At 42.8% G+C, this 20,853-nt stretch overlaps 1 protein-coding gene across 5 annotated transcripts in view; it reads left to right on the top strand.

Moving 5' to 3' along the window:
• Positions 1 to 20,853, top strand: part of Cdk14 (cyclin dependent kinase 14) — a 617,691-nt gene that overhangs the window by 299,798 nt on the left and 297,040 nt on the right. For all 5 annotated transcript variants that reach the window (XM_057758883.1, XM_057758884.1, XM_057758887.1 and 2 more), the window contains one exon: positions 20,601 to 20,695. In XM_057758883.1, the coding sequence (XP_057614866.1) occupies positions 20,601 to 20,695 (95 nt within the window). The remainder of the gene's footprint in view (positions 1 to 20,600; positions 20,696 to 20,853) is intronic.

The following is a 20,853-nucleotide window of genomic DNA, read 5'->3' as shown; positions in this document are numbered from 1 at the left end:
TAACAGTTCTGGGGCAGATCTTGGGAAAATGAAAGATTCTTTTAAAGACCAGTATCATCCATCCAGTTCTCCCTGTCCGGCTGCTGCCTGTGTAGTCTGAGAGTAGCCCAGATAGAGGGGAAATCTAGAGAACTGTCAGTGGGTTTTGTCAGCTAGTACCAACATTTAGCAGGGTGATGGGGCAAGGGCGCAGCAGCAGTGACTGGCAAGTGTAAAGGGACAGGATAATATGAGCATGAAGGCACTAAAGAAATGGAGACGGATGCCTTAGATGTGTTTGAAAGATGGAATTGACCAATAGATTGAGAGGTGTGCCTTGCTAGAGTAGGCTGCGTACAAATCAGCAGGTAACCGAAGGAATAACGAGCGTTGGGAATCCTGGGAGGACCAAGGAGGGGTGCTGAAGGGTTGCTGAGAATGCAGAGGTGTGAAGACCTTGAAGCCAAGACAGACTCTTAAGATTCTGATAGGAAATGCTTAAGAATGGCTCAGTTCTGAGGAAGGCTCTGCAGAGACGAGTTACTAACTAGAAGGTAGTACGAGGGCAAGTGAATGAGAAGGAAGGTCAGAGAGTGACCACAAATGTCCCCGCTGTGGGCAAGACTGCACAAACCAGTGAGGATCAAGGTCCACTGGTGCTGCCAGCTGTAAACTCAGATAAATGGAAATGATCTGTCGTTCTGCAAGTACTTTCTATAGTACTTCTTGCTTTCTTCTTTATATTTAACCCCTTGTCAAGTCACAGTTGTGATATAATGCTAGGTCAGTGTGTGTGTGTGTGTGTGTGTGTGTATGTGTGTGTGTGTGCATGTGTGTGTGGTGTTTGTGGTGTCTGTTTTTTCCAACCACAAAAAGAAGAATATTTAATTTTGGGGGACCAAAGATTCTTTTAGAATCCCAAATAAGCAGTGGACCTTTCTTTTCCCTTCAGGGAAACACAAAATCCCGAGAAGTAGCATGCTTTATGGGGTTGGGGATGAGAGGGTGGGGGTAGTAGCCTAGATTATGATGTAGGTTCTAAGGTTCTAGAGCATAATGAAATAGATAAACCGTTTCCATTGGTTCCAGGTTTTAGCCATCGTGCAGGGACTTGAGGGAGCTAGTCATATTGCATCCACATGCAATACACAAGCATGACTAGTGCAGTGAATGCTTGTAATCTGCTAATGTTCTCCATTTTATGTCATCTAAGATTCCTGCCTAGGGAATGGCCCCACCCACAGTGAGCATCCTGCCTAGGGAATGGCCCTACCCACAGTGAGCTTCCTGCCTAGGGAATGGCCCTACCCACAGTGAGCTTCCTGCCTAGGGAATGGCCCCACCCACAGTGAGCTTCCTGCCTAGGGAACGGCCCCACCCACAGTGAGCTTCCTACCTAGGGAATGGCCCTACCCACAGTGAGCTTCCTGCCTAGGGAATGGCAGCACACACCACGTAGGCTGGTCTTCCTTCCTCCATCAATATACTCAAGATAATTCCTCACAGGCATACTCAGGGCTACCTCATAGGTGATTTTGAGTCCTGTCAGCTGACAATTAACATTAACTGCCATAATTGCTATATGAACTATGTGGACAGAAGGAGGAGTGGAGGCTGGAGTAGCCTGCCACAGTATTATAGATAGGTTCAGAAGCTGAGTCAAGCCTGGTCTTTTGCCTTCATTGACTCTTACTGCTGGTTCTGCCTGTTTGGCTTCTCTTTACCCTGGCCAAGGTTACTTGGGAAGACAGATTCAGAAGAATATGCAGATACCATCTGTTCTCTGTCAGATAGTCCTTAATTCCATAAAACATTAATGCTACAAGACTTATTGAACATTGTCGAATGTAGTCATTTTCAAGGTGGGCCAGAGTGTGGTAGTAAGGGAAAAGATTGTGTTACTGGAAAAAATGTATATCATATACTCGTTGTTTTTATGGTATAAACTATATAACATGGATGAATTAAAATTTCCTTTGAGACAACAAATTTGTTCATGGCCATTGAGAAAGTCTTGTAGAAAGTTTGAATGTTAAAAATATCAAGACTTTTCTTTACCATTTACTTAAGAGGTGAAGACCCACATCAAGTCCTAGAGGTTAGATAATTGGGTTATTTATGGTTATTTAGTAAATAGTGAGGAACTGAAATTGTACTCATAGCCTTATGTTTTTTCAGTGTTTGGTTTGTATATCTTGATTCATACAGAGTAACTCATTAGTTAGAATAAGCAGTTATTTTTTTTCTATTTTTTAAAAAATAAATATTTACTTACATGTGGATGATATGTTGCCAACATGTGTATCTACACACCAAGGGTGTTCTTGAGTCTATGGAGACCACAAGAGAGCATCATATGCCCTGGCACTTGAGTTACAGATGGTTTGTAAGTCCCTTTGTGGGGGCTGGAAATTGAACCCTGGTTCTCTGGTAGAGCATCCAGTGAACTTATGTTTCTAGTTATATTCTCAGACTTCTGAGTTTGAGACTAAACATCTGAGTTTTGATGACTATACTTGTCTGCCTGTTCCAATATGAACTGTTGGTTGTATAAATATTAATTTTATGAGCAATCAATTTTTTAAGTGAGGAGTTTTATTGAGATAAAAGGAATGGGGGAGAAAAGAGAGAAAGAAAGAAAGGGAGAGAGAGACACGAAAAGAGAAAGAGGGGGAGAGGCAGAGACCTACTTGACTCTTGAGAACAGCAGTGAGGGAAGAGAGCCGAGCACTGGAATTGTATGCATAGTTCTCATTCAGAAGATAAGTAGAATTGTTACTAAGTCCTTTTGTCTAGTGCATCTTTGTTTTCTTTTTGAAATTGCTTCTTGGCACAGCCAGGTCCTATACCCTTCCTTTGTGTACTGACAAAGGTCGGTCGCTAGAACATTCAGGTCAACATTTACAGTATGCCTAGGATGGAGATGTCTGGAAAGATAGATAGAACTCAGGGTGAAATGAGCCAATTGCCGTTTGAACTTTGAGTTGGGAGGGTGATAGCATGGAAATAACCTACTTCACAGGTCAGGTCAAGTATGTTTGCCTTCTGAGAGGGACTTGTGGCTGCCACCAGGCACTGCTGGCCAGCCTTTTGAGCCCCACTTCATTTCCAATGAGTGAAAAGGGTAGTGAGTGTGCGTCTCTCGTTGAGGAGATTGGCAGAACGCTTTTTGAAGAAGTAGGCGATGAGCAGAACTCTTCTTGTCCATTGAGGTGTGATGCTGGGAAAGTTAGTTCATAAAGGTAAAAGCATATGATTCTGTATCAGTTTTCCTTATATAGAACAACCGGGATTTGACTTGATCCTGAAAACTAAGTGTGACACTACGGTATTTCCTTGTGTGTGCAGTGGTGGTCTCCCTCATCCATTGCTTTGCTGGGTAGAGTTGGCGTGTGGGAACTTGGAAACATTGAGGTGTCAGGACTGGGTCTTGTGGATGCTCTGGACAGGGCAGGGAACTCTGACTGCTCTTTGGACTGGAGAGGGCGGGGGAGGGGAGGGGGAGTGGGGAGTGGGGGGAGGGGGAGGGAAAAGGGAGGCGGGGAGGAGGCGGCAATTCTTAATTAAAAAAAAAAAGAAAGGAAAAAAAAGAGTTGCTTAAATTCTACTTCATCCAGGACACAATTTCCTTACTCTCCTCATGTTTTATTAACTTGGATTTCGGTACATTTTCTGATATCAAATAATTGAACTTTTTCAGTAAAAGATGAGACAGACCTGTGAATATTCATATACAGAAGAATTAGTCCCCATCAAAAAGTGCAGGCAAACAGTGTGTTTGTGGAAATCCTGGGGAGTCTACTTTTTTATCAGCTCCCTCTTAAAGTTCACATCAATAAAGGTACCAGAAAGCACATACACACACACACACACACACACACAAATAACACAGACACATACATAGATGCATATGCACACACAGAGAGACATACACCCGTATAGACATGTAATGCACATGTACATACACACACATTCATGCGCTCACACACAGACATGTGGACATGGACACACACACACACACACACACACACACACACACAGCCATCAGCTTACATCCACTGTGGTCTTGCTAATAGGAAAATAACACTGGACCAGAGGCTGAACTGTGGTTTCCTGTCAGCTGGATTAGAATACACTTTCCTTTGTATCTCTTATTTTTACCTTTAAGAATGGTAAACTGATTCTGAGTAAGTATATTTCTTTTCACAAATAGATCAGTACCCACTATTTCTGTCTAAAAGAAAAGCTGCTGAGAATTTTTAAGACATTAAGTTACTGTTAAACTATAATGGTGGTTGCAGCTCGTGATTGTCACAACCTACACAGTGTACAGCATTGCAATGAACATAATTTATGGACTTTAGTAAAATGATTCACTCGTTCATTAGTTCATCAACTGTAGCAAATGCCCTGGAACTGGAGGTTTCGCCCTGCCCACCAGTTCCGAATAACACTCTGAGGCTTAATATTAATTACAAACTGTTTGACCGATGGCTCTGTTTTCTTACTGACCACCTCTACATGTAAATTAATGTATTTCCATTAATCTGTGTATTTCTACATTACCTCATTTTCTACATGTCTTGCTTCCTCGGTGGTTGCTAGTGGGTGTCTTCCCCGACTCTGCCTTCCTTCTCCCTGTCCCTCTGCTTGGATTGCGCACCTCGCTATATTCGGTCCTGCCATTGGCCAAGGCAGCCTCCCTATTAACAGAGGATAATCAAATCTATTCACAGCATACAGAGGGGCATCCCACATCATGGACCAGTAATGCAGTGAGGGGGAACCGAAAGGAGAAAGTGGAACAAAATAGTATGGGAAGTATCCTAACTTCCCAAAGCTTTCAAAATTAAGCCTTATACTACTCTAAAGCCAAAAGTCTATTAATTTTCAAGTGGAAATCACACAGTCAGTTGTTAAGTTTGCGGTGCTAACAGAATGTGCTACTTGGCTGCCTTCGCAGAGACTTCGGAAGTAGCATCTGGGCGTCAAGCTGCTGCTGGAGTCATGGCATTTGCATCACGTCTGTAGTGGCGTCGACATCTCTAGGGAAATACAGGGGCTGGGAGAATTGGAGGTCGAATTGTGGCTGCTTTCATGTAGTTGTTTTTATTTTATCCACGTGTGTTCATCATCCACAGCAGTGGGGTTTGAATGATTTCGCACAAGTATAGAGCATATGCCTGTCAAACCAGGAGAAAGCATTTTTCTTCTCATTGTCATTTATGATTTTGGCCTCGAACTTCTTTCTCCTCAGTCTGTGTAGAATGTGGAACTGATTTCTTGACAGCAGCCATTCCTCTATACTGTTAAATAGCAGCATGCATCGCTTTGGCCTGGCTCTGTTTTGGTACGCCACTATCAAACCTCCCTTTAGACTTCAAAGTTTGCAGTGTCTTTCTTATGTTCCTGATAGCTCTACTTGTTGGGAGGAGCTGCGGGCTGCGTTCCTGCCACCCAGCTCCCAGCTGCCTGGCTAGCTTATGCCCCGAAATAACAACACACAAATTGTATTCTTTTAAACACTGCTTGGCCCATTACATCTAGCCTCTTCTTGGCTAATTCTCACGTATTAATTTAGCCCATTCCTAATAATCTGTGTAGCACCCCAAGGTGCACTTACCAGGAAGATTCTAGCCTACATCCATCCTGGGTCGGAGCTTTATCACGGCTGCTCTGGGGAGCAGCTGCATGGCATCTAAGCTCACTTCCTCTTCCTCCCAGCATTCTGTTCTGTTTACTCCACCCACCTATGTTCTAACCTATGAGGGCCAAGCAGTTTCTTTATTAATTAACCAATGACCTTCCTCCATCATCTACTCATTTATAGGACAGAGCAGATGACTTTTTGTGGGGTTCCCACCGTCTGCTGGGCCCTGGCTGTTTTATTTGTGTGCACGTACCCTTTGTATGTCCTTGCTATGTAGGTTCTGTCCTCTTGGATGAGAGAAAGCCTTCAGGGACGGTGCCTAAAACTTACACAACTGTGAACCTATCTTTTTCACTTATCTTAGGCCAGGCATGGTGATGGACACCTTTAATCCCAGCACTAGGGGGGTAGAGACCCACAGAACTCTATGCATTCAAGGCCAGCCTGGTTTACATAGTCATGGTCAACTGGAGATACACAGTGAGACTATGTCTCTGAAAGAGTGACATGACTGTTTCTTATGTATTAGTCACCTTATCACATTATTTTTGTGTATTTTCCAAAAAGATACTATTTAGATCCTATGAGGCTGTCATTTGGCATGTTGTCAATAATGATAGACACCTGGCTTCATGTTGCTGCCTTTTGTGCAATCCCCGTTTCCCAGGGGGCAGGGGTTGAGGGGATGAGGGGGCAATGATACAGACTCCAAGAGATTCCAGGGCAAAAGCTCAAAGTTCTTTATTGTTAAAATGTCGGGGTTTTATGTGGTTAGGGAAAGTAAACTTCCACAGGAACATTTTTGGTTTGCCATTTTGAAACTGACAGCCACTGCTGCTGGCGTGTTGTGATTGGCTAGGAGCTCACGTCATTAGTTACCATGCTTTTGGTTCCGCTGACAGGTTGTTTTGGCCGGTTTTGCTTATTCGTTGTGAATTTGCATTGCGCTTGCTTGTGCTTGCACTATTGCCCTGCGTCAGTTTCATGGTCTCTGTTCCTGTCAAAGGATCCCCACAAATCCTTACCAGTGTGTGAAGGGCTTGAAAAAGCCATTTATTAGAGAATTGTGCAAAAGATGCCAGTGATACTGTGTTCCAGAAAAGTGTGATACCACAGCTTGGGCAACTGAAGCCAAGAAGGAAGGGAGTTTGGTACAAGTAGCACAGATTAGAGGAGGCAAAAAAAAAAAAAAAAAAAAAAATCACTAGAAAGGGTTTCTGAAACAAAAGGATGCTGTTTCCTCAGAATCACCAAAGTTTATCAGGAAAAATCCAGAAGCTGAGCATTCATGTGCTTATCCATACCTGCACATATCTATATGTTTGTCTGTGCACATACCCATACATGTGTTTCTGTTTATACACACATACATAAACATGTATATTTATATATGTATACATTAACCCACACCCACACATGTGCCTATAGATGCCCTTACACACACATGCATACACATGTGTCCACTTTAAACACACCCACACACACCCACGCACACTCACACATGTGTGGTCACACGCACACACATACACACATCCATACACATATACAGACAGCAGTTATTGCTTGCACAGTCGGTGCACAATTCACAGTGGGTTGTGATAACTGGTAATGAGCACTCTGGGTAATGAGAAGATCATGTTAAAACCCAGAGTCCTCCTTCCTGAAACTCTTTATCAGTCTTTCTCTTGGAGTTGGAGTTAAATAAGGATCTGAACATGCAAATGAAGAAGAGCCTGGCATTTCTCAATGTGCCCTACAGATCTTCCATAGGGACACCAATGGCGTTTGTGCCATTGCTGCTTTTGTCGGAGAGAATGGAAGCTAATGCCGTCTGTGTGCGTCCTTTGAAGCAGGCACACACAAGGAACTTGCCCTAGCAGGGCTAGTCATCTTTTCACCCATTTCAGCTCACCATTCTGCTAGTCTCAGTTTCTCCCTTCAAGAATTGCATATGCCTCAGTGTGACCCGTGAACTTGGCGCCTAGGGAAACACGCTTTGATTGATGACAGATTGATTCATCTTCTTTACATCAGTTTTGTGCTTTATCAGAAAGTTGATTAATGGCTGTGTCTTGGTTAGGTTCTTCTTATTTCTGTGAAAAGACACCATGACGACTTTTGTAAAGGAAGTAGTTCAATTGTGGTGACTCACTCACAGTTCAGAGATTCAGTCCATCATGGCGGGGTACATGGCTGAGTGGAGACAGGCATGGTGCTGGATAAACAGGCGAGTGTTTATAACCTGCGGATAACAGGAAGTCAGCTGACCATCCCCCATCATGGTATCCTGAGTATAGGGAACCAGAAAGCCTGCCCCGACAGTGACACATTACCTCCAGAGTGTTTGACCCAGATTAAAGGTGTGCCCTCCAGCCTCAAGGTCTGGATTAAAGGTGTGTGTCATCTAGCGTCCTCCATCAAGACTACACTTCCTCCTAAGAGTGCCACCCACTGTGAGTTTATGGAGGCCAAATATATTCAAACTCCTAGACTGGGTTAATTTAACTGTTTGAATAAGTTGATGGTGTTACTTATTATGCCACTGAGAATTAACTCTGTCTGGCTCAATAGGTCAATATTGTCTATGGGAAAGATACCGAAATGCCTTGGAATCTCGCAATCTTAAGATGTGATATGGTCCTTAGCAGAAACATCAGATGTTGTGGTATTATTGAATAAAATGCATCCTGGAAAGGGATTGGCCTGTTCAGTGTTGTGTTTGCAGTGGGTCCTCTGGACTCAGACCCAGGGCAAAAATGTCTGGGGCAGAAGCTCTTTACTGAGAAGTGAGAGGTGTCACCCCAGTGCATACAGGCCCTAGGGGCAGCCTACAGGCAATTTTCTGCCCAGTAAACCAAAGCTTACTTCCTGATTGGAGGGAGAGAAATCTTTTTGTATGCATGTGGGAAGTGGGACTGTTCCAAGCAGTGGCTCCTGGGCCCATGCTCAGGCATCAAGTACTTTCCCATTGAGCTACAGCCGCAGGACTAAGGGAGTAAAACCTTTATAAACTTATTGTGCACTGGAGTTGAATGGCCTTGATTGAATCGGGTGGCTTTTGTGTTGTTTCTGCCCCAGGTAGTGAAGTTCTTGATTTGATTTATGTATTCTAGTGTAAGTTTTCCTGTTATATCCTATCAATACAGCACCTCGAGCATTTTGCTTAGGAAATGGTAGGGTTTCTATTATATTTTTATAGACATTTTGCATTGTGATTTTATTTTATAGTTAAAAAGTTCCCATTGCTCCGTGGAGTACCCTTACTCTCGTGCATACAACAAAGCAATAATAGGCTCTATAAAGTTCAGAAGGATTTTGAAAAATTAGCAAAGCACTTCAGTAGTTAATTGCCTGTGAATCCTAGAGCCTAGAGAGAGGTGACCCACAGAAATCAGAGTATAATAGGCTTTATAGAAACCTTGACTCCAGCAGGATAACTTCTTGGCATTTAAGTGAGAAACGAAGGATGTTTTAGTCCCCAAAGGAAGGGCTTGGGTCAGATAGTCCGCAGGCTTCCTTTTGGTTTCTGTTGTCTTGGCTCCTAGCAGATGGTAAAGGGAACTGGCTATAGACTCAGAAAGTAGGCCTTGTAAATGCCCATTCTAGGTCTATTCTGCCTTAAAATAAAGGTAGATTATTTTCCTAGATCTTCCAGGTGGAAAGCTATCTGTTTCTGGAGTGTGCTCATCTTTCGGTTTTGTAGGTTAGAAAAGGCTGGCAGAGGTGATCAGACTTCCTTTCTAAGCTCCAGGTTTATGATCAGTGTGTTTGTAGCCTTGAAAACAACAAAGGCACAGTGAGACAATCTCACCGCCTTGTGTGCAATAGCACTTTTTTTTTTTTTTTTTTTTTTTTTTTTGCTGTGAGTCCTGGAGGTCTTTCCCTTAAATGATTTAGCGGCAAAAGGAAATGTATTATCTTACAGCTAGAAGTCTACCTGAAAGATGGGGTTCCTTCCTCTTCTCTCAGAATTGAGGGAGGTAAGGAGATCTCTAATAAGGGCCTGTTGTGCCTGTTCTGTGATCTGCTGAGATGCTATTGAAAGGCTTTACAAGGAGAAGGGAATTTGATCAGATAAAAGCAATTTTTAAAAGCTGGTTTGAACAGCAATTTTCCCTTTAGTGTTCTTCTTTTCTTATTGTTATCTCTGAAAAAGTCTTTGCTGCAGTGGAAATGACACAAGAGAAGTCCTCACAACCATCAAGATATAGTTGATATCCTTCTCGGCATCTTAGCATGAGGATCTTCTGCCCCAGCACCTGGAGAAACCTGAACATAAAGGGAATCCAAGGCCACGGGGGAAAATCTGGGAACAAAGTTAGGAAAATGAAGACAGAGAAACAGATAATACTTAACTGGATTCTAAAAGCACCATTGATTGTACCACATCAGGACAGAGAAGGCTGGATTTTGAGGCCTGTGGCCTCATTTCTCAGCCTGAGTGTTTATAACTTTCAATCAAAAGGTTGAGTTCAGAAATCTGGAAGGTGCCACTCACCTATTAATTCGGTGAGGATTACTTATTACTTCCACTGGGTTTGTTGATTCAGTCTCTTTTGTAGAAGCTAAATTATGGGCGAATTTAATACATGAGACATGATGGCACTTTCTAGAAAGGGAAATGCAAGTCCATGGAAGTTAGATGTATTTGTACAGGTGGTGGGGATGTGAATGAGTGATGCTTGCCATGTTTCTCAGGAGCTGTCTTTCCTGTATGCGAAGGCAGGCAGTGTGGTTGGTCCCAGCCACTAAGCACAGACTCTGAGATATCCCTGCTTTCTTCACTGTAATTGAGACACACAGTACACAGTAGGATTGTTTTGACCTGGGAACTAGATACACCTTCAATTCTTCTGTTGCCAATGATAGAGACAGAGATGCAAAATTTTTGGAAATTTTTAATTTGTAGCAGATAAACCTATTTTTTTGTGTCTGATTTCTTGAAAAGCTGCTATTCTCTAAAACTGAACTTATGCTGTGAACTCGGGTCATAAAATATACAATGTGCAGCTTATCTTTTTACTCATGTGCTTCTCATAGTAAATCATACCTCCAAATGTCTTCAGCTAGGCATCTGTGGAGTGCTTCTGTGAAATCTAACACCAGCGTTGGCAGCTCCTGATGAGGAGAAAATGGCTTTTAGTGAGAAACTAGAAGCCCCAAATGCAAGCTTTTAAAGTGGCTGTTATTGTTGGTAACCAAGTAGATTTGCTAGTGGTAAGGAGATTTAGAGAATTCTTCTCAGAATAAGTCAGGAGAAGCATCTCCCCAAAGTCATTAAATAAGATTTTGCTCTCTGTGACTTGACATAAACAAGAACTTTTTTTTTTTTTTTTTTTTTTTTTTTTTTTTTTTTTATTGCTGCAGTCTCTGAATGTTGCATTAGGAAGAGAGAAATGCAAGCAAGGAGAGCCTGGCATTCTGCAGTCTTTCCCAGCATGGTTAGAGGGCAGGCCGAAGCTGTTATTGCTCTCATTAGATGTCTTGTAAAGAACTTGAACATCCGGGTACAGTGAGAGTGGGTCAAGTGTTGCATCATCTGCAGCTGGTTATCTGTGGTCACTGAAAAGGAGGGTGTGTGTAGATGTCAAGGGAACCTGGTTAGGTTCTCCGTGCTAGTGACCTTGCAATAAATCACTGGGGTTAGTTGGGGGATTAGGTGAGTGTGGTCTGTCCAGACCTAGGTAGCTGTTGTGATGTCTTGCCAGTGCCTGTGCTGGCAGTGATGGTGGCGGGGAAGTAAATGGTTTATGAGTTGTGTACTCCAGGACAATGTGCTTTGGCCTGAACTTTGCTATCGTGTGTAACTTCTTCCCGTCAAACAAAGTGCTAGCATACTTGAAATCCCAGGGTGGCCTCAACCAAAATCAGCATTTGGTTTCCCTTGTCCCCGCTTCTCCTGCCTGGGCTGCTGATCTATTTGTACTTTCTCCAGACAGTGAGGTGTCTGTTTCTCAAAGTAATGCTCCTCTGGCATTTGACAGCACATCTTCCAGTTTCCCTGACTTTGGAAATTGTGGTGTGATTCAAAGGCCATACATCCACGACCTTGCTAATGTTTTATTCACATAGAGGTCCTGTGCGTTGACTTTTTTGCCTTTTTGAACTCAACATAACAAAACTGTATGCCAAAATACTATTAAAAGTGTAGAGCCAGAATTTTTTTACCTTCTAGCTTAGGAGTTTAACTTTTATTTGAGTCTGATATTGTGTCTGTTTTCTCCCTCCCCTCCCCCACCCGTGTGTGTGTGTGTGTGTGTGTGTGTGTGTGTGTGTATTCAGCCATGCATCTCTCAGCGCTTTCCTTAAGGCATTAGGACACACAGCCACAACAAAGGAGGCGTTGGCCTTGAACTGATATTCGCTTGTTTGAAAGAATATTAACTGCTTCTTAGTTTCTTTCTTCACCGTGATAAAATGCCCTGACAAAAGCAATCTAAGGGAGATGCGGTTTGTTTTGGTCACCAGTTCCAAGCCGTCTGGCCTTAGTGCAGGGAAGTACTGTGGCAGGAGCATGGCAGAGCTAGTCATGCTCCATTCCCAGTCAAGAGCAGGAAGCAGTGCATGAGTCCATGCCGGTGCTCAGCTTCACAGTCCCCATGTCAAGTAGAGTAATGAAGATCTCCCCTCAATGTAATTTCTAGAGGTGATTTAGACAATCACATGTGTGCCCATGAGCATCCCTCATAGGCATCAACTTGATAATTAATATTAGCCATCTGAAGCGATTAATATAGTTTTATATAAAAGAGGTTGATTTAATTCTTGGCCAATAATAATATCATATATGATATAAATGTTTATTCTCAGTCAGAGGACATAGGAGACACACTGCCTCCTTGTGACATACTTTTCACGGTTCTCACTGTATTTGTAAAAATTGTATAAAAAAGCATGAAATAATTAAAATAGCTTTTATAGCCAGATAAAAGCCAATGAGCAGTGGCGACACACACCTTTAATCCTAGCACTAAGGAGGCAGAGGCAGGTGGATCTCTGTGAATTTAAGGCCAGCCTGGGCTACAGAGCAAGTTTCAGAACAGGCTCCAAAGCTACAGAGAAACCCTGTCTTGAAAACAAAACAAGCCTTCTAGAATCTATTCCCAAAGCCTCTTTTGCTCAGAAGCCGGGGTCCAGAGCACAGTCGCCATCGTTCCCACCCCGTTGCTGTGCGCTGCAGTTTCTGCAGAGTTCCCTGTGACGTGTTCGTCTCTGGGAAGAACCACATGCTCCACAGTTATGTGCTGCCTGCCTTTGAGAGAGTCGTTCTTGTGGCAAATGGGAACAAGATCAACCAGACTGTGGTGGGCCAGTGGATGGGAGATTTATAGGCTGAATGACTGTAGTCTAGACCAAGAGCTGAGATGGTTTACAATGTGAGGATTAATGGTATCTTCATGAAAGTCAGTCTTTAGAAAAGGACTACTTCCAGCCATTTGTGTGGTGTGAGAAACAAGTTGAATTTCTTAGGGATCCTCAGAGTTCTTGAGTTAGAAGGGCAAGAGTGGGACCCTCCTTCCACTGCTTTTGCTAGTTCTTCAGCACAGGGGATGAGAAGGAAAGAGGACAGACGTGATGCAGGACACAGGACAGACGTGATGCAGGACAGAGGACAGACGTGATGCAGGACACAGGACAGACGTGATGCAGGACACAGGACAGACGTGATGCAGGACACAGGACAGACGTGATGCAGGACACAGGACAGACGTGATGCAGGACACAGGACAGACGTGATGCAGGACAGAGGAAAGACGTGATGCAGGACACAGGACAGACGTGATGCAGGACACAGGACAGATGTGATTCAGGACACAGGACAGATGTGATGCAGGACACAGGACAGTTGTGATGCAGGACACGGGACAGACGTGATGCAGGACAGAGGACAGACGTGATGCAGGACACAGGACAGACGTGATGCAGGACAGAGGACAGATGTGATTCAGGACACAGGACAGAGTACAGACATGATGCAGGACACAGGACAGACGTGATGCAGGACAGAGGAGAGACGTGATGCAAGAGAGAGGAAAGATGAGATGCAGGACACAGGACAGACGTGATGCAGGACAGAGGAAAGATGTGATGCAGGACACAGGACAGACGTGATACAGGACACAGGACAGATGTGATGCAGGACACAGGACAGATGTGATGCAGGACACAGGACAGATGTGATGCAGGACACAGGACAGATGTGATGCAGGCAGAGGACAGACGTGATACAGGACACAGGACAGTTGTGATGCAGGACACAGGACAGATGTGATGCAGGACAGAGGACAGACGTGATGCAGGACAGGACAGACATGATGCAGGACACAGGACAGACGTGATGCAGGACAGAGGACAGATGTGATGCAGTTATGGTGCTTCCTTTCGGTAATTGCTCTGTAGTTGCCTGCTAATGGTGCAGTTAAGCATCTGATTGCTTCTTATTTTAGTCAGTCTCCTGAAAATAAAGAAATTTTCAGAAACATTTTAAATATGAAAATAATGCTTCTTTGTCACAAGCAAGTGAAATGATACAGAAAAGTGGGTGTAGAAAATTAAATTCTTTCTTCTCAGTTAGAAAATTGGTTCGATAGTTCCAGGACAGGCTCCAAAACCACAGAGAAACCCTGTCTCGAAAAACCAAAGAAAAAAAGAAAATTGGTTCGATGAGTACTTTCCCTTTTTTGTAGCCAAAGCCTTGTTCCTTCATGGCAACTTGGTTGATTTGAATGTTAATGGTGGAAAAGGCAGCAATGCATTTGCGAAGACTTCTTAGTCACTTTGAATCAGTTAGGCTTCGTTGGGTTGAACCACGCTTCATATCGTGGCAGTTTTGGTGGTTAAGCCACACTAATAGAGGGGTCTGTTATTCAGCGTTATAGGAAGTAGTCGGTATTGTGTGTGTGCTGCAGTGTGGAAGTCACTTCTAGATGACTGACCTTTGCAGTAGTCAAGGGCTGCATAAGTGGGTTATTGATGTCAAAGGGATAGTCCAACAGCGTGCTCCACATTTGTGTCATTGGAGAACTCAGAGAGGCTGAGCAGCTGGAATATGCAGGGGGATTGAATCTTGCCCTTGTGCCTACAGGAAAACAAGGCTAAGAAACAAATAAAACAGAATGTATACTTTGGAGGCAAAGGCAGATATTCCTAACCTAGCATTACCTTTTCACACTTGAAGGACATCTGTGACACAAAAACATTATTCTTAGGCCTGTGTGGGATTTATGTCTATATGATGCCATATTTACTTTAGCCTCATGTTTTGGTTGAACTATGACTTCTCTCCTATATAACTCAGGCAGTATGTATGTAGAAACTGCAAAGAGCAGCCTGGAGAGACGGCTTACTCTGAAGCGTTGAGTCAGATTCCCCCAGAGCCAAGAAAGGAAGGAAGGAAGGAAGGAAGGAAGGAAGAAAGGAAGGAAGGAAGGAAGGAAGGAAGGAAGGAAGGAAGGAAGGAAGGAAGGAAGGAAAATAGCAATTTAGTATGCCAGTAGTCCCAGTACACAGAGACAGAAGGGTATCTGAGGCTGTCCAGCCAGTCTGACCAAAATGGCAAATTCCTGGTTTAGTGAGAGACCCTACCTCAAAAAATAAGGAGAGCCAAGGAAGACTCTCAGTGTTGATCTTTGGCCTCCACACACATGTGCATACACAATCGTGTAAACTGGTACACAAACATCCCCCCCACACACACACATAAAAGACAAATATAGCTTTGAAGCTATAATCATACTTTTTATTAGCCTGAGGTTCTTTCTCTCTTTCTTATTGTGTATTTATTGTGTAATATTTATTTATGTAATTTGTGTAATACTGTGTAATATTGGATATCACTAAGGGAAGAACCAGAAATGAGTGGATCTATGCATGTATAATTGTTTTTCAAGCTTGTATCCAGGTAGGCAGCATGCGTTATAAAATGCAGGCGGAGTGTCAGGAGCCATCTATCAGTCTTCAGGGTACGTGTTTGCTCTCATTCCGTGTAAACCACATCCCCACCCACCACAGACACAAGAAAACAATGAGTCATCTCTTCCCCCTCGATTCCTCCAATTCATCCTTAGGATTTTCCCATTCTCAATATCTTAATTTATAAAACATTCAGAATCCATTAGCAAGTAAGATAGGAGTTCTCAGTTGAAAGTTGTTACTGTTTATAGTAAAAACAAAACAAAACAAAACAAAAAACATGAGTTTCAGAGTGCAAGCTGAAAATTCTTTTTATCTGTTCTTCGTAGAGTGAGGTAGGGTTTATCGATATTTATTATTTTGGGGAAAAATCAGATACCAACCTACATCTCACCCACTGGTAAGAACACAAAAAAGATGACAGAAAATGGAATGGAAAATGTCCTATTTCTTTTCCAATGCTGAAGTTACAGAGATGGGTTTTGTGTCTTCAGTCTTTTCTTCCAGAGGAGAAGCAGACATTCTCATATTCTAAAAATGTGTTCCTTTCCTTGTTATAAACAGTTTTTATCAGTTGCACTGGAAATTTAATCAAAACAGCCTACTTTAATTTTATATATTGGTTCAGATTCTCTTTTTATCATGATGAGATTGAATTTTAGATAAAATTTACCCCCTTTCAATCAGAGTGGACACTCTCTGTGTTTTCAGAGTGGGAGGTCCCCAGTGTGACTGACTGATACTGTGTGTGAAGTTGACCCCTCCATGGTGGAGTTCCCTGCATCCCACAGTTACCTTTTAGAATGGAAAATTTTCCGTCATATTGTTGTGACATTAGAGCCCCAAAACTATGATTTTCACCCTCAACCCTAATTCAAAATTTTGTATCATACACAATTACGTCATTTCAAACCTCCCTGGTAAACTGATCTTGAAGTGTTGCTGGATGGATGATTAAGCTTTGTGCAGAAAGGAAGTCTACTGAGTAACCAGTGCAAATGTTGCAGGATTTGATTTGTTTGCAAACTGAGAAAATAACACATGGTATACTTATGATATAGTTAAGTCTACAAGGGTGTTATTTTGACTGTTTGTTGTGGAGAAGGAGAGACTGGCTCCAGAACTCTCTGGTGCGTTGGATTGGCTTGGCACCCAAGAGACTTATTTGCCTTGATGGCAGCCGGAACTACAGCATTGGGCACCTGCTGCAACAGTGGCTGCTGGTTTGGCAGCCACAAAACGGGTCGTGTCTATCACCTGTCCTCGTATTGGTAGATTGCTGGCCGTTTTCCACCGTCACCACCGTCAAATGCCATTTTTCTGTCATCACCTTTGGAAATTGTGGCTCTTTCCCTTCCCAGTTACAGATTCATTACGTTAATCTCAAAAAGAGCACTTACTTTCAAATAGTGATACTTACTTTGCTGCCAATATGTTGAGAAAGCATACATAAATATAGTCTGGAATCTACAAACTGTCAAAATTGAGACCTATTTAAAAGCTATTTTTGAGGCTTTTAAACATCATATGACATTGGTCAAATTACAGAAATATTTATTTCTGTGACATTAGAGTTTTTCAAGGAAAATAAAAGCTTTACCCCAGGTGAGAATTAGCAGGCATTTGTTGTTGCTGAAATCATGAGGAAAGCACAGTACATAATACAAAGTGGGTGTGAAGATATTATTTTGAGAAACAAGAAAGGCTTTTGGAGGAAGAAGTGGTAAAAGAAAGGCAATAATGGGGGACGTGGGGAAGAACAAGCCAAGCCAGAGGTCGGGTGAGCGTGGGATTCCTGATGCACTCAAAGCCTCAGTTCTGTTTCAGAGTTTTCTCCTTCCAGATGGGTCATCACTAAACTTGACAACACAGGAGAGCATTGAAAAATGAAATTGATTACAAAGAATGTGACATAATATATTCCCGAAACCCGCCTCACACAGGATCCTTTGGTTCATTGTGACTTCCTTCGTTTGTTTCCTTCGGAGGTCCTCCTGTGTGGGAACAGTAGGTGTTAAGCTCTGTCCTGGCCATCAGTTCCAAATACCCTGCTGTGATCAGAGATAAAAGTCTCTCCTGAAGTCAGCCTCAAAACTCAAAAAAAAAAAAAAAAAAAAAAAAAGCTGCAGAAGACAACCAGGAAATGTGTGTTTGTTCTACAGATTAATAGCTGAGTCCTAGCAATTTATTAGGACTTTAATGGTTCAAAGCTGACGAGAGAGTTGAATAATTAAAAGACAGATTATAAATTACTAGGATGAACAATAATGATATATTTGAATTTCTTATAATTTCAGACTATGGCCCTATTAACAAATTTTTTAAAGGAACTACAAGGTCAAAATCATCAGTATATTTACAAGTCATTGCTTGTTAAATCTAAATATTGCATTTATTCTTACATGTTTCTAATTCCATGAGAGAATGTAGGAATCGGGGCTAGAAGTTGAGTGTACAGTGCTCCTAGAAACGAATGGCCGCTAGCCAATGTGAGTTCCTTCTGTGTGCCGCCTTGTGTACAATAGGGATGCTCCAATTGAAGAAATGTCCTTTGTGTTGTGGAGCAGGAGGTTGGTAGCCTGCTCTTGATTCATTGCACAGACACTCACCCAAAGCACAGGTGATTCATGCCTTCAGGATCAATAGGAAACCATAGCAAGCTTGCGGGTACAGAGACCAGTGCTGGGGAGGCCGAAGAGAAGGTTAAGAAACTGAAAAGGGACAGAGATGTTGGATTTTTTGAAGCTCAGGATAATGCCGGAGAAGAAGGAAGCTAGAGTCAGTGTGCATGGCAGCACTGTTTACAGCAGAGGAGTGCTGGCCATGCATCACCTCTGTGGAACTGACGCCGTCTAAAGAAAGGGCAGTCCACTCGAATGATGCTGAAAATGAAGAAGGAAAGACGGGAATAAGAAAGATCACGGGAGATGGAAAAGGACACTCACCTCTCAGCTTGACACCAATTGTATAAAGGGGGATAAAAGTGTCAAGAGAGAGGATTCTCAAACAAGGCCTCCAGTCCATTTAGTGAGCAAGGGAAGAACAAAGGAGTCTGCATCTTAAAACATGATTAGAGAAGAATCTGTGTACTTTAGCTGATGAGTAGTACTGAAACTCACCATAAAACTAAAGAAGACCATATAGAAGACTTTGATAGGAATTAAATATTTTTTCTTCAGTCATTTGAATATATGAAACAAACAGAAAGCCTTGTTGGATTGAAAATACCGAAGCTCCGCAGAAAACGAGGAAGAAGAAAGGAGAAAATGAAGTAATGTGTGTGTTAGTTGAACTCCTGAGAAACATAGAAGATTAAAAAAAATAAAAACAGAATAAATGAAAACTAAATTGCAGGGTGTTCAGGAGAAATGTAAATGGCAGGTAACCATACATTTAATATCTACAGTAAATGTAAGTGGCCTAACCCCATCGAGTGAAAATCAGACATCGGCAGGATGGCATTTAAAAACATATGCTGTGATACAGGCTCCAAAACCACAGAGAAACCCTGTCTCGAAAAACAAACAAACAAACAAAAAAAAAACAAAAACAAAAAAACAAAAACAAAAACATATGCTGTGGGTAAACCTTTACTCATTATGGCAGAATTGGTAAGACAGACTAAAAAGGATCATAAAAGATCCACCATGTCAGCAATCTCATTCAAACTGGACAGGCCACACAAGGTTAAAGGAAGAGCATCAGATACTTCCAGCAACCAAATAGTATAAGGGTATGTGCAGTGAGCATCAGCACTTCGGAGCTTGAAGCAGGGCTGCCGAGATGGTGCAGTAGATAGAAGGCACATGCCATGCAGCCTGGCAACATCCAGCCTGGCAACAGGCGGGGAGGAGTAGTGACTCCTGCAAGAAGACATCTGACCTCCACGTACGCGCATGTGTACATGTGCATGCACACTAGCTTGCCTTTCATTGCTGTGATGAGCACTATGCCCAAAAGCACATTCTGTTCCTTACATCATGTGAGCAATAGTCCACAACAGACAGAAATCAGAGCAGAAACCCCAGCAAGATAGGAACGCGAGGAAGACACAGCGGAGAAATGCTGCTTACTGCCCTGCCCCTGCCTTCTGCTCGCATAGCTTTTCTACCGAGCCCAGCTACACCTGCGTAAGGAATGGTGCCGCTGGCAGCAGGCCGGGCCCTCCCGTGTCAGTTAGCAGTCAAGAAAATGCTCCATAGACATCCTCACAGTCCAGTTTGACTGAAGTAGCCTCCTAAATGAGACTCCCTCAGATAACGTGAGCTGTCAGGATGACAGCACAAACTAAGTTAGGACATAAATAAATACACAAAGTAAATAAATGTAAAAAAAATAAGAAGCAAAAAAACAAACAAACAACAACTACAGAACTTAAAAGATAATTTCATTACGCCACAATTTTAGTTGTTAATTTCATTAACATTGCAGTCTCAATAACTGTCATAACTATTATTCTATTCAGAAAGTCAATAAGGATTGAGAAGAACTCATATGAAGCCATATGGTTTAGTTGATATTTACAGGACTTTCTATCCAGTCCTGGTAGAACACATGCACGTGGAACATATGTTATGATAAACCATGCTGATAGTAAATAGTCCTCATGAAAATAAACTTCAAGCATTTAACAGAATTGAGGGCTAGTGTGATGGCTCAGTGGGCAGAGGCCCTTGCTGCTGAGACTGATGGCATGAATCTGTCCCACACCTACATGGTAGAAGGAGAGAACCAGATCCTGCAGACTCCCCCACCCTCCACACGTGCACTAACCCTGTGCACACAGGAACTCACACGCACACACACTTTAGTTCTTTTCCTCTGGAAGAATTGAAAGCACAGCAAGCATGTGCTCTGAACTCAGTGGAGCTTACTACTGCTGACGACCGACAGCTGAAGCGGTTGGGAGAGAAGGATAATCTTGTTCTTCCGCCATTATTCTCACTGTTAGTAGCGTACAACGTGGGCAATAGATGGGTCTCATCTGGCAGTGAGCACACGGGTAATGTGACATGGCTTACTAACGGGCACTTGTTTCTCTGCCCACTTTGTCCTGCAGCGTCGCTGTTGAAAGGCTTGAAGCACGCAAACATCGTGCTGCTTCATGACATCATCCATACCAAGGAGACGCTGACGCTGGTCTTTGAATACGTGGTAAGTAAGTGGGGTCAGAGTGCTGTCTAGCTAAGCACGAATCAAAATTACGCTGACGCTGGTCTTTGAATACGTGGTAAGTGGGGTCAGAGTGCCATCTAGCTAAGCACGAATCAAAAGCTTACAGTGATAGCGTTTGATGTTTTATTTTATTTTAT

This window comes from Chionomys nivalis, chromosome 26 (assembly GCF_950005125.1).
Source record: "Chionomys nivalis chromosome 26, mChiNiv1.1, whole genome shotgun sequence".
Taxonomy (NCBI): domain Eukaryota; kingdom Metazoa; phylum Chordata; class Mammalia; order Rodentia; family Cricetidae; genus Chionomys; species Chionomys nivalis.
This window is presented reverse-complemented; position numbering and strand designations above follow the sequence as displayed.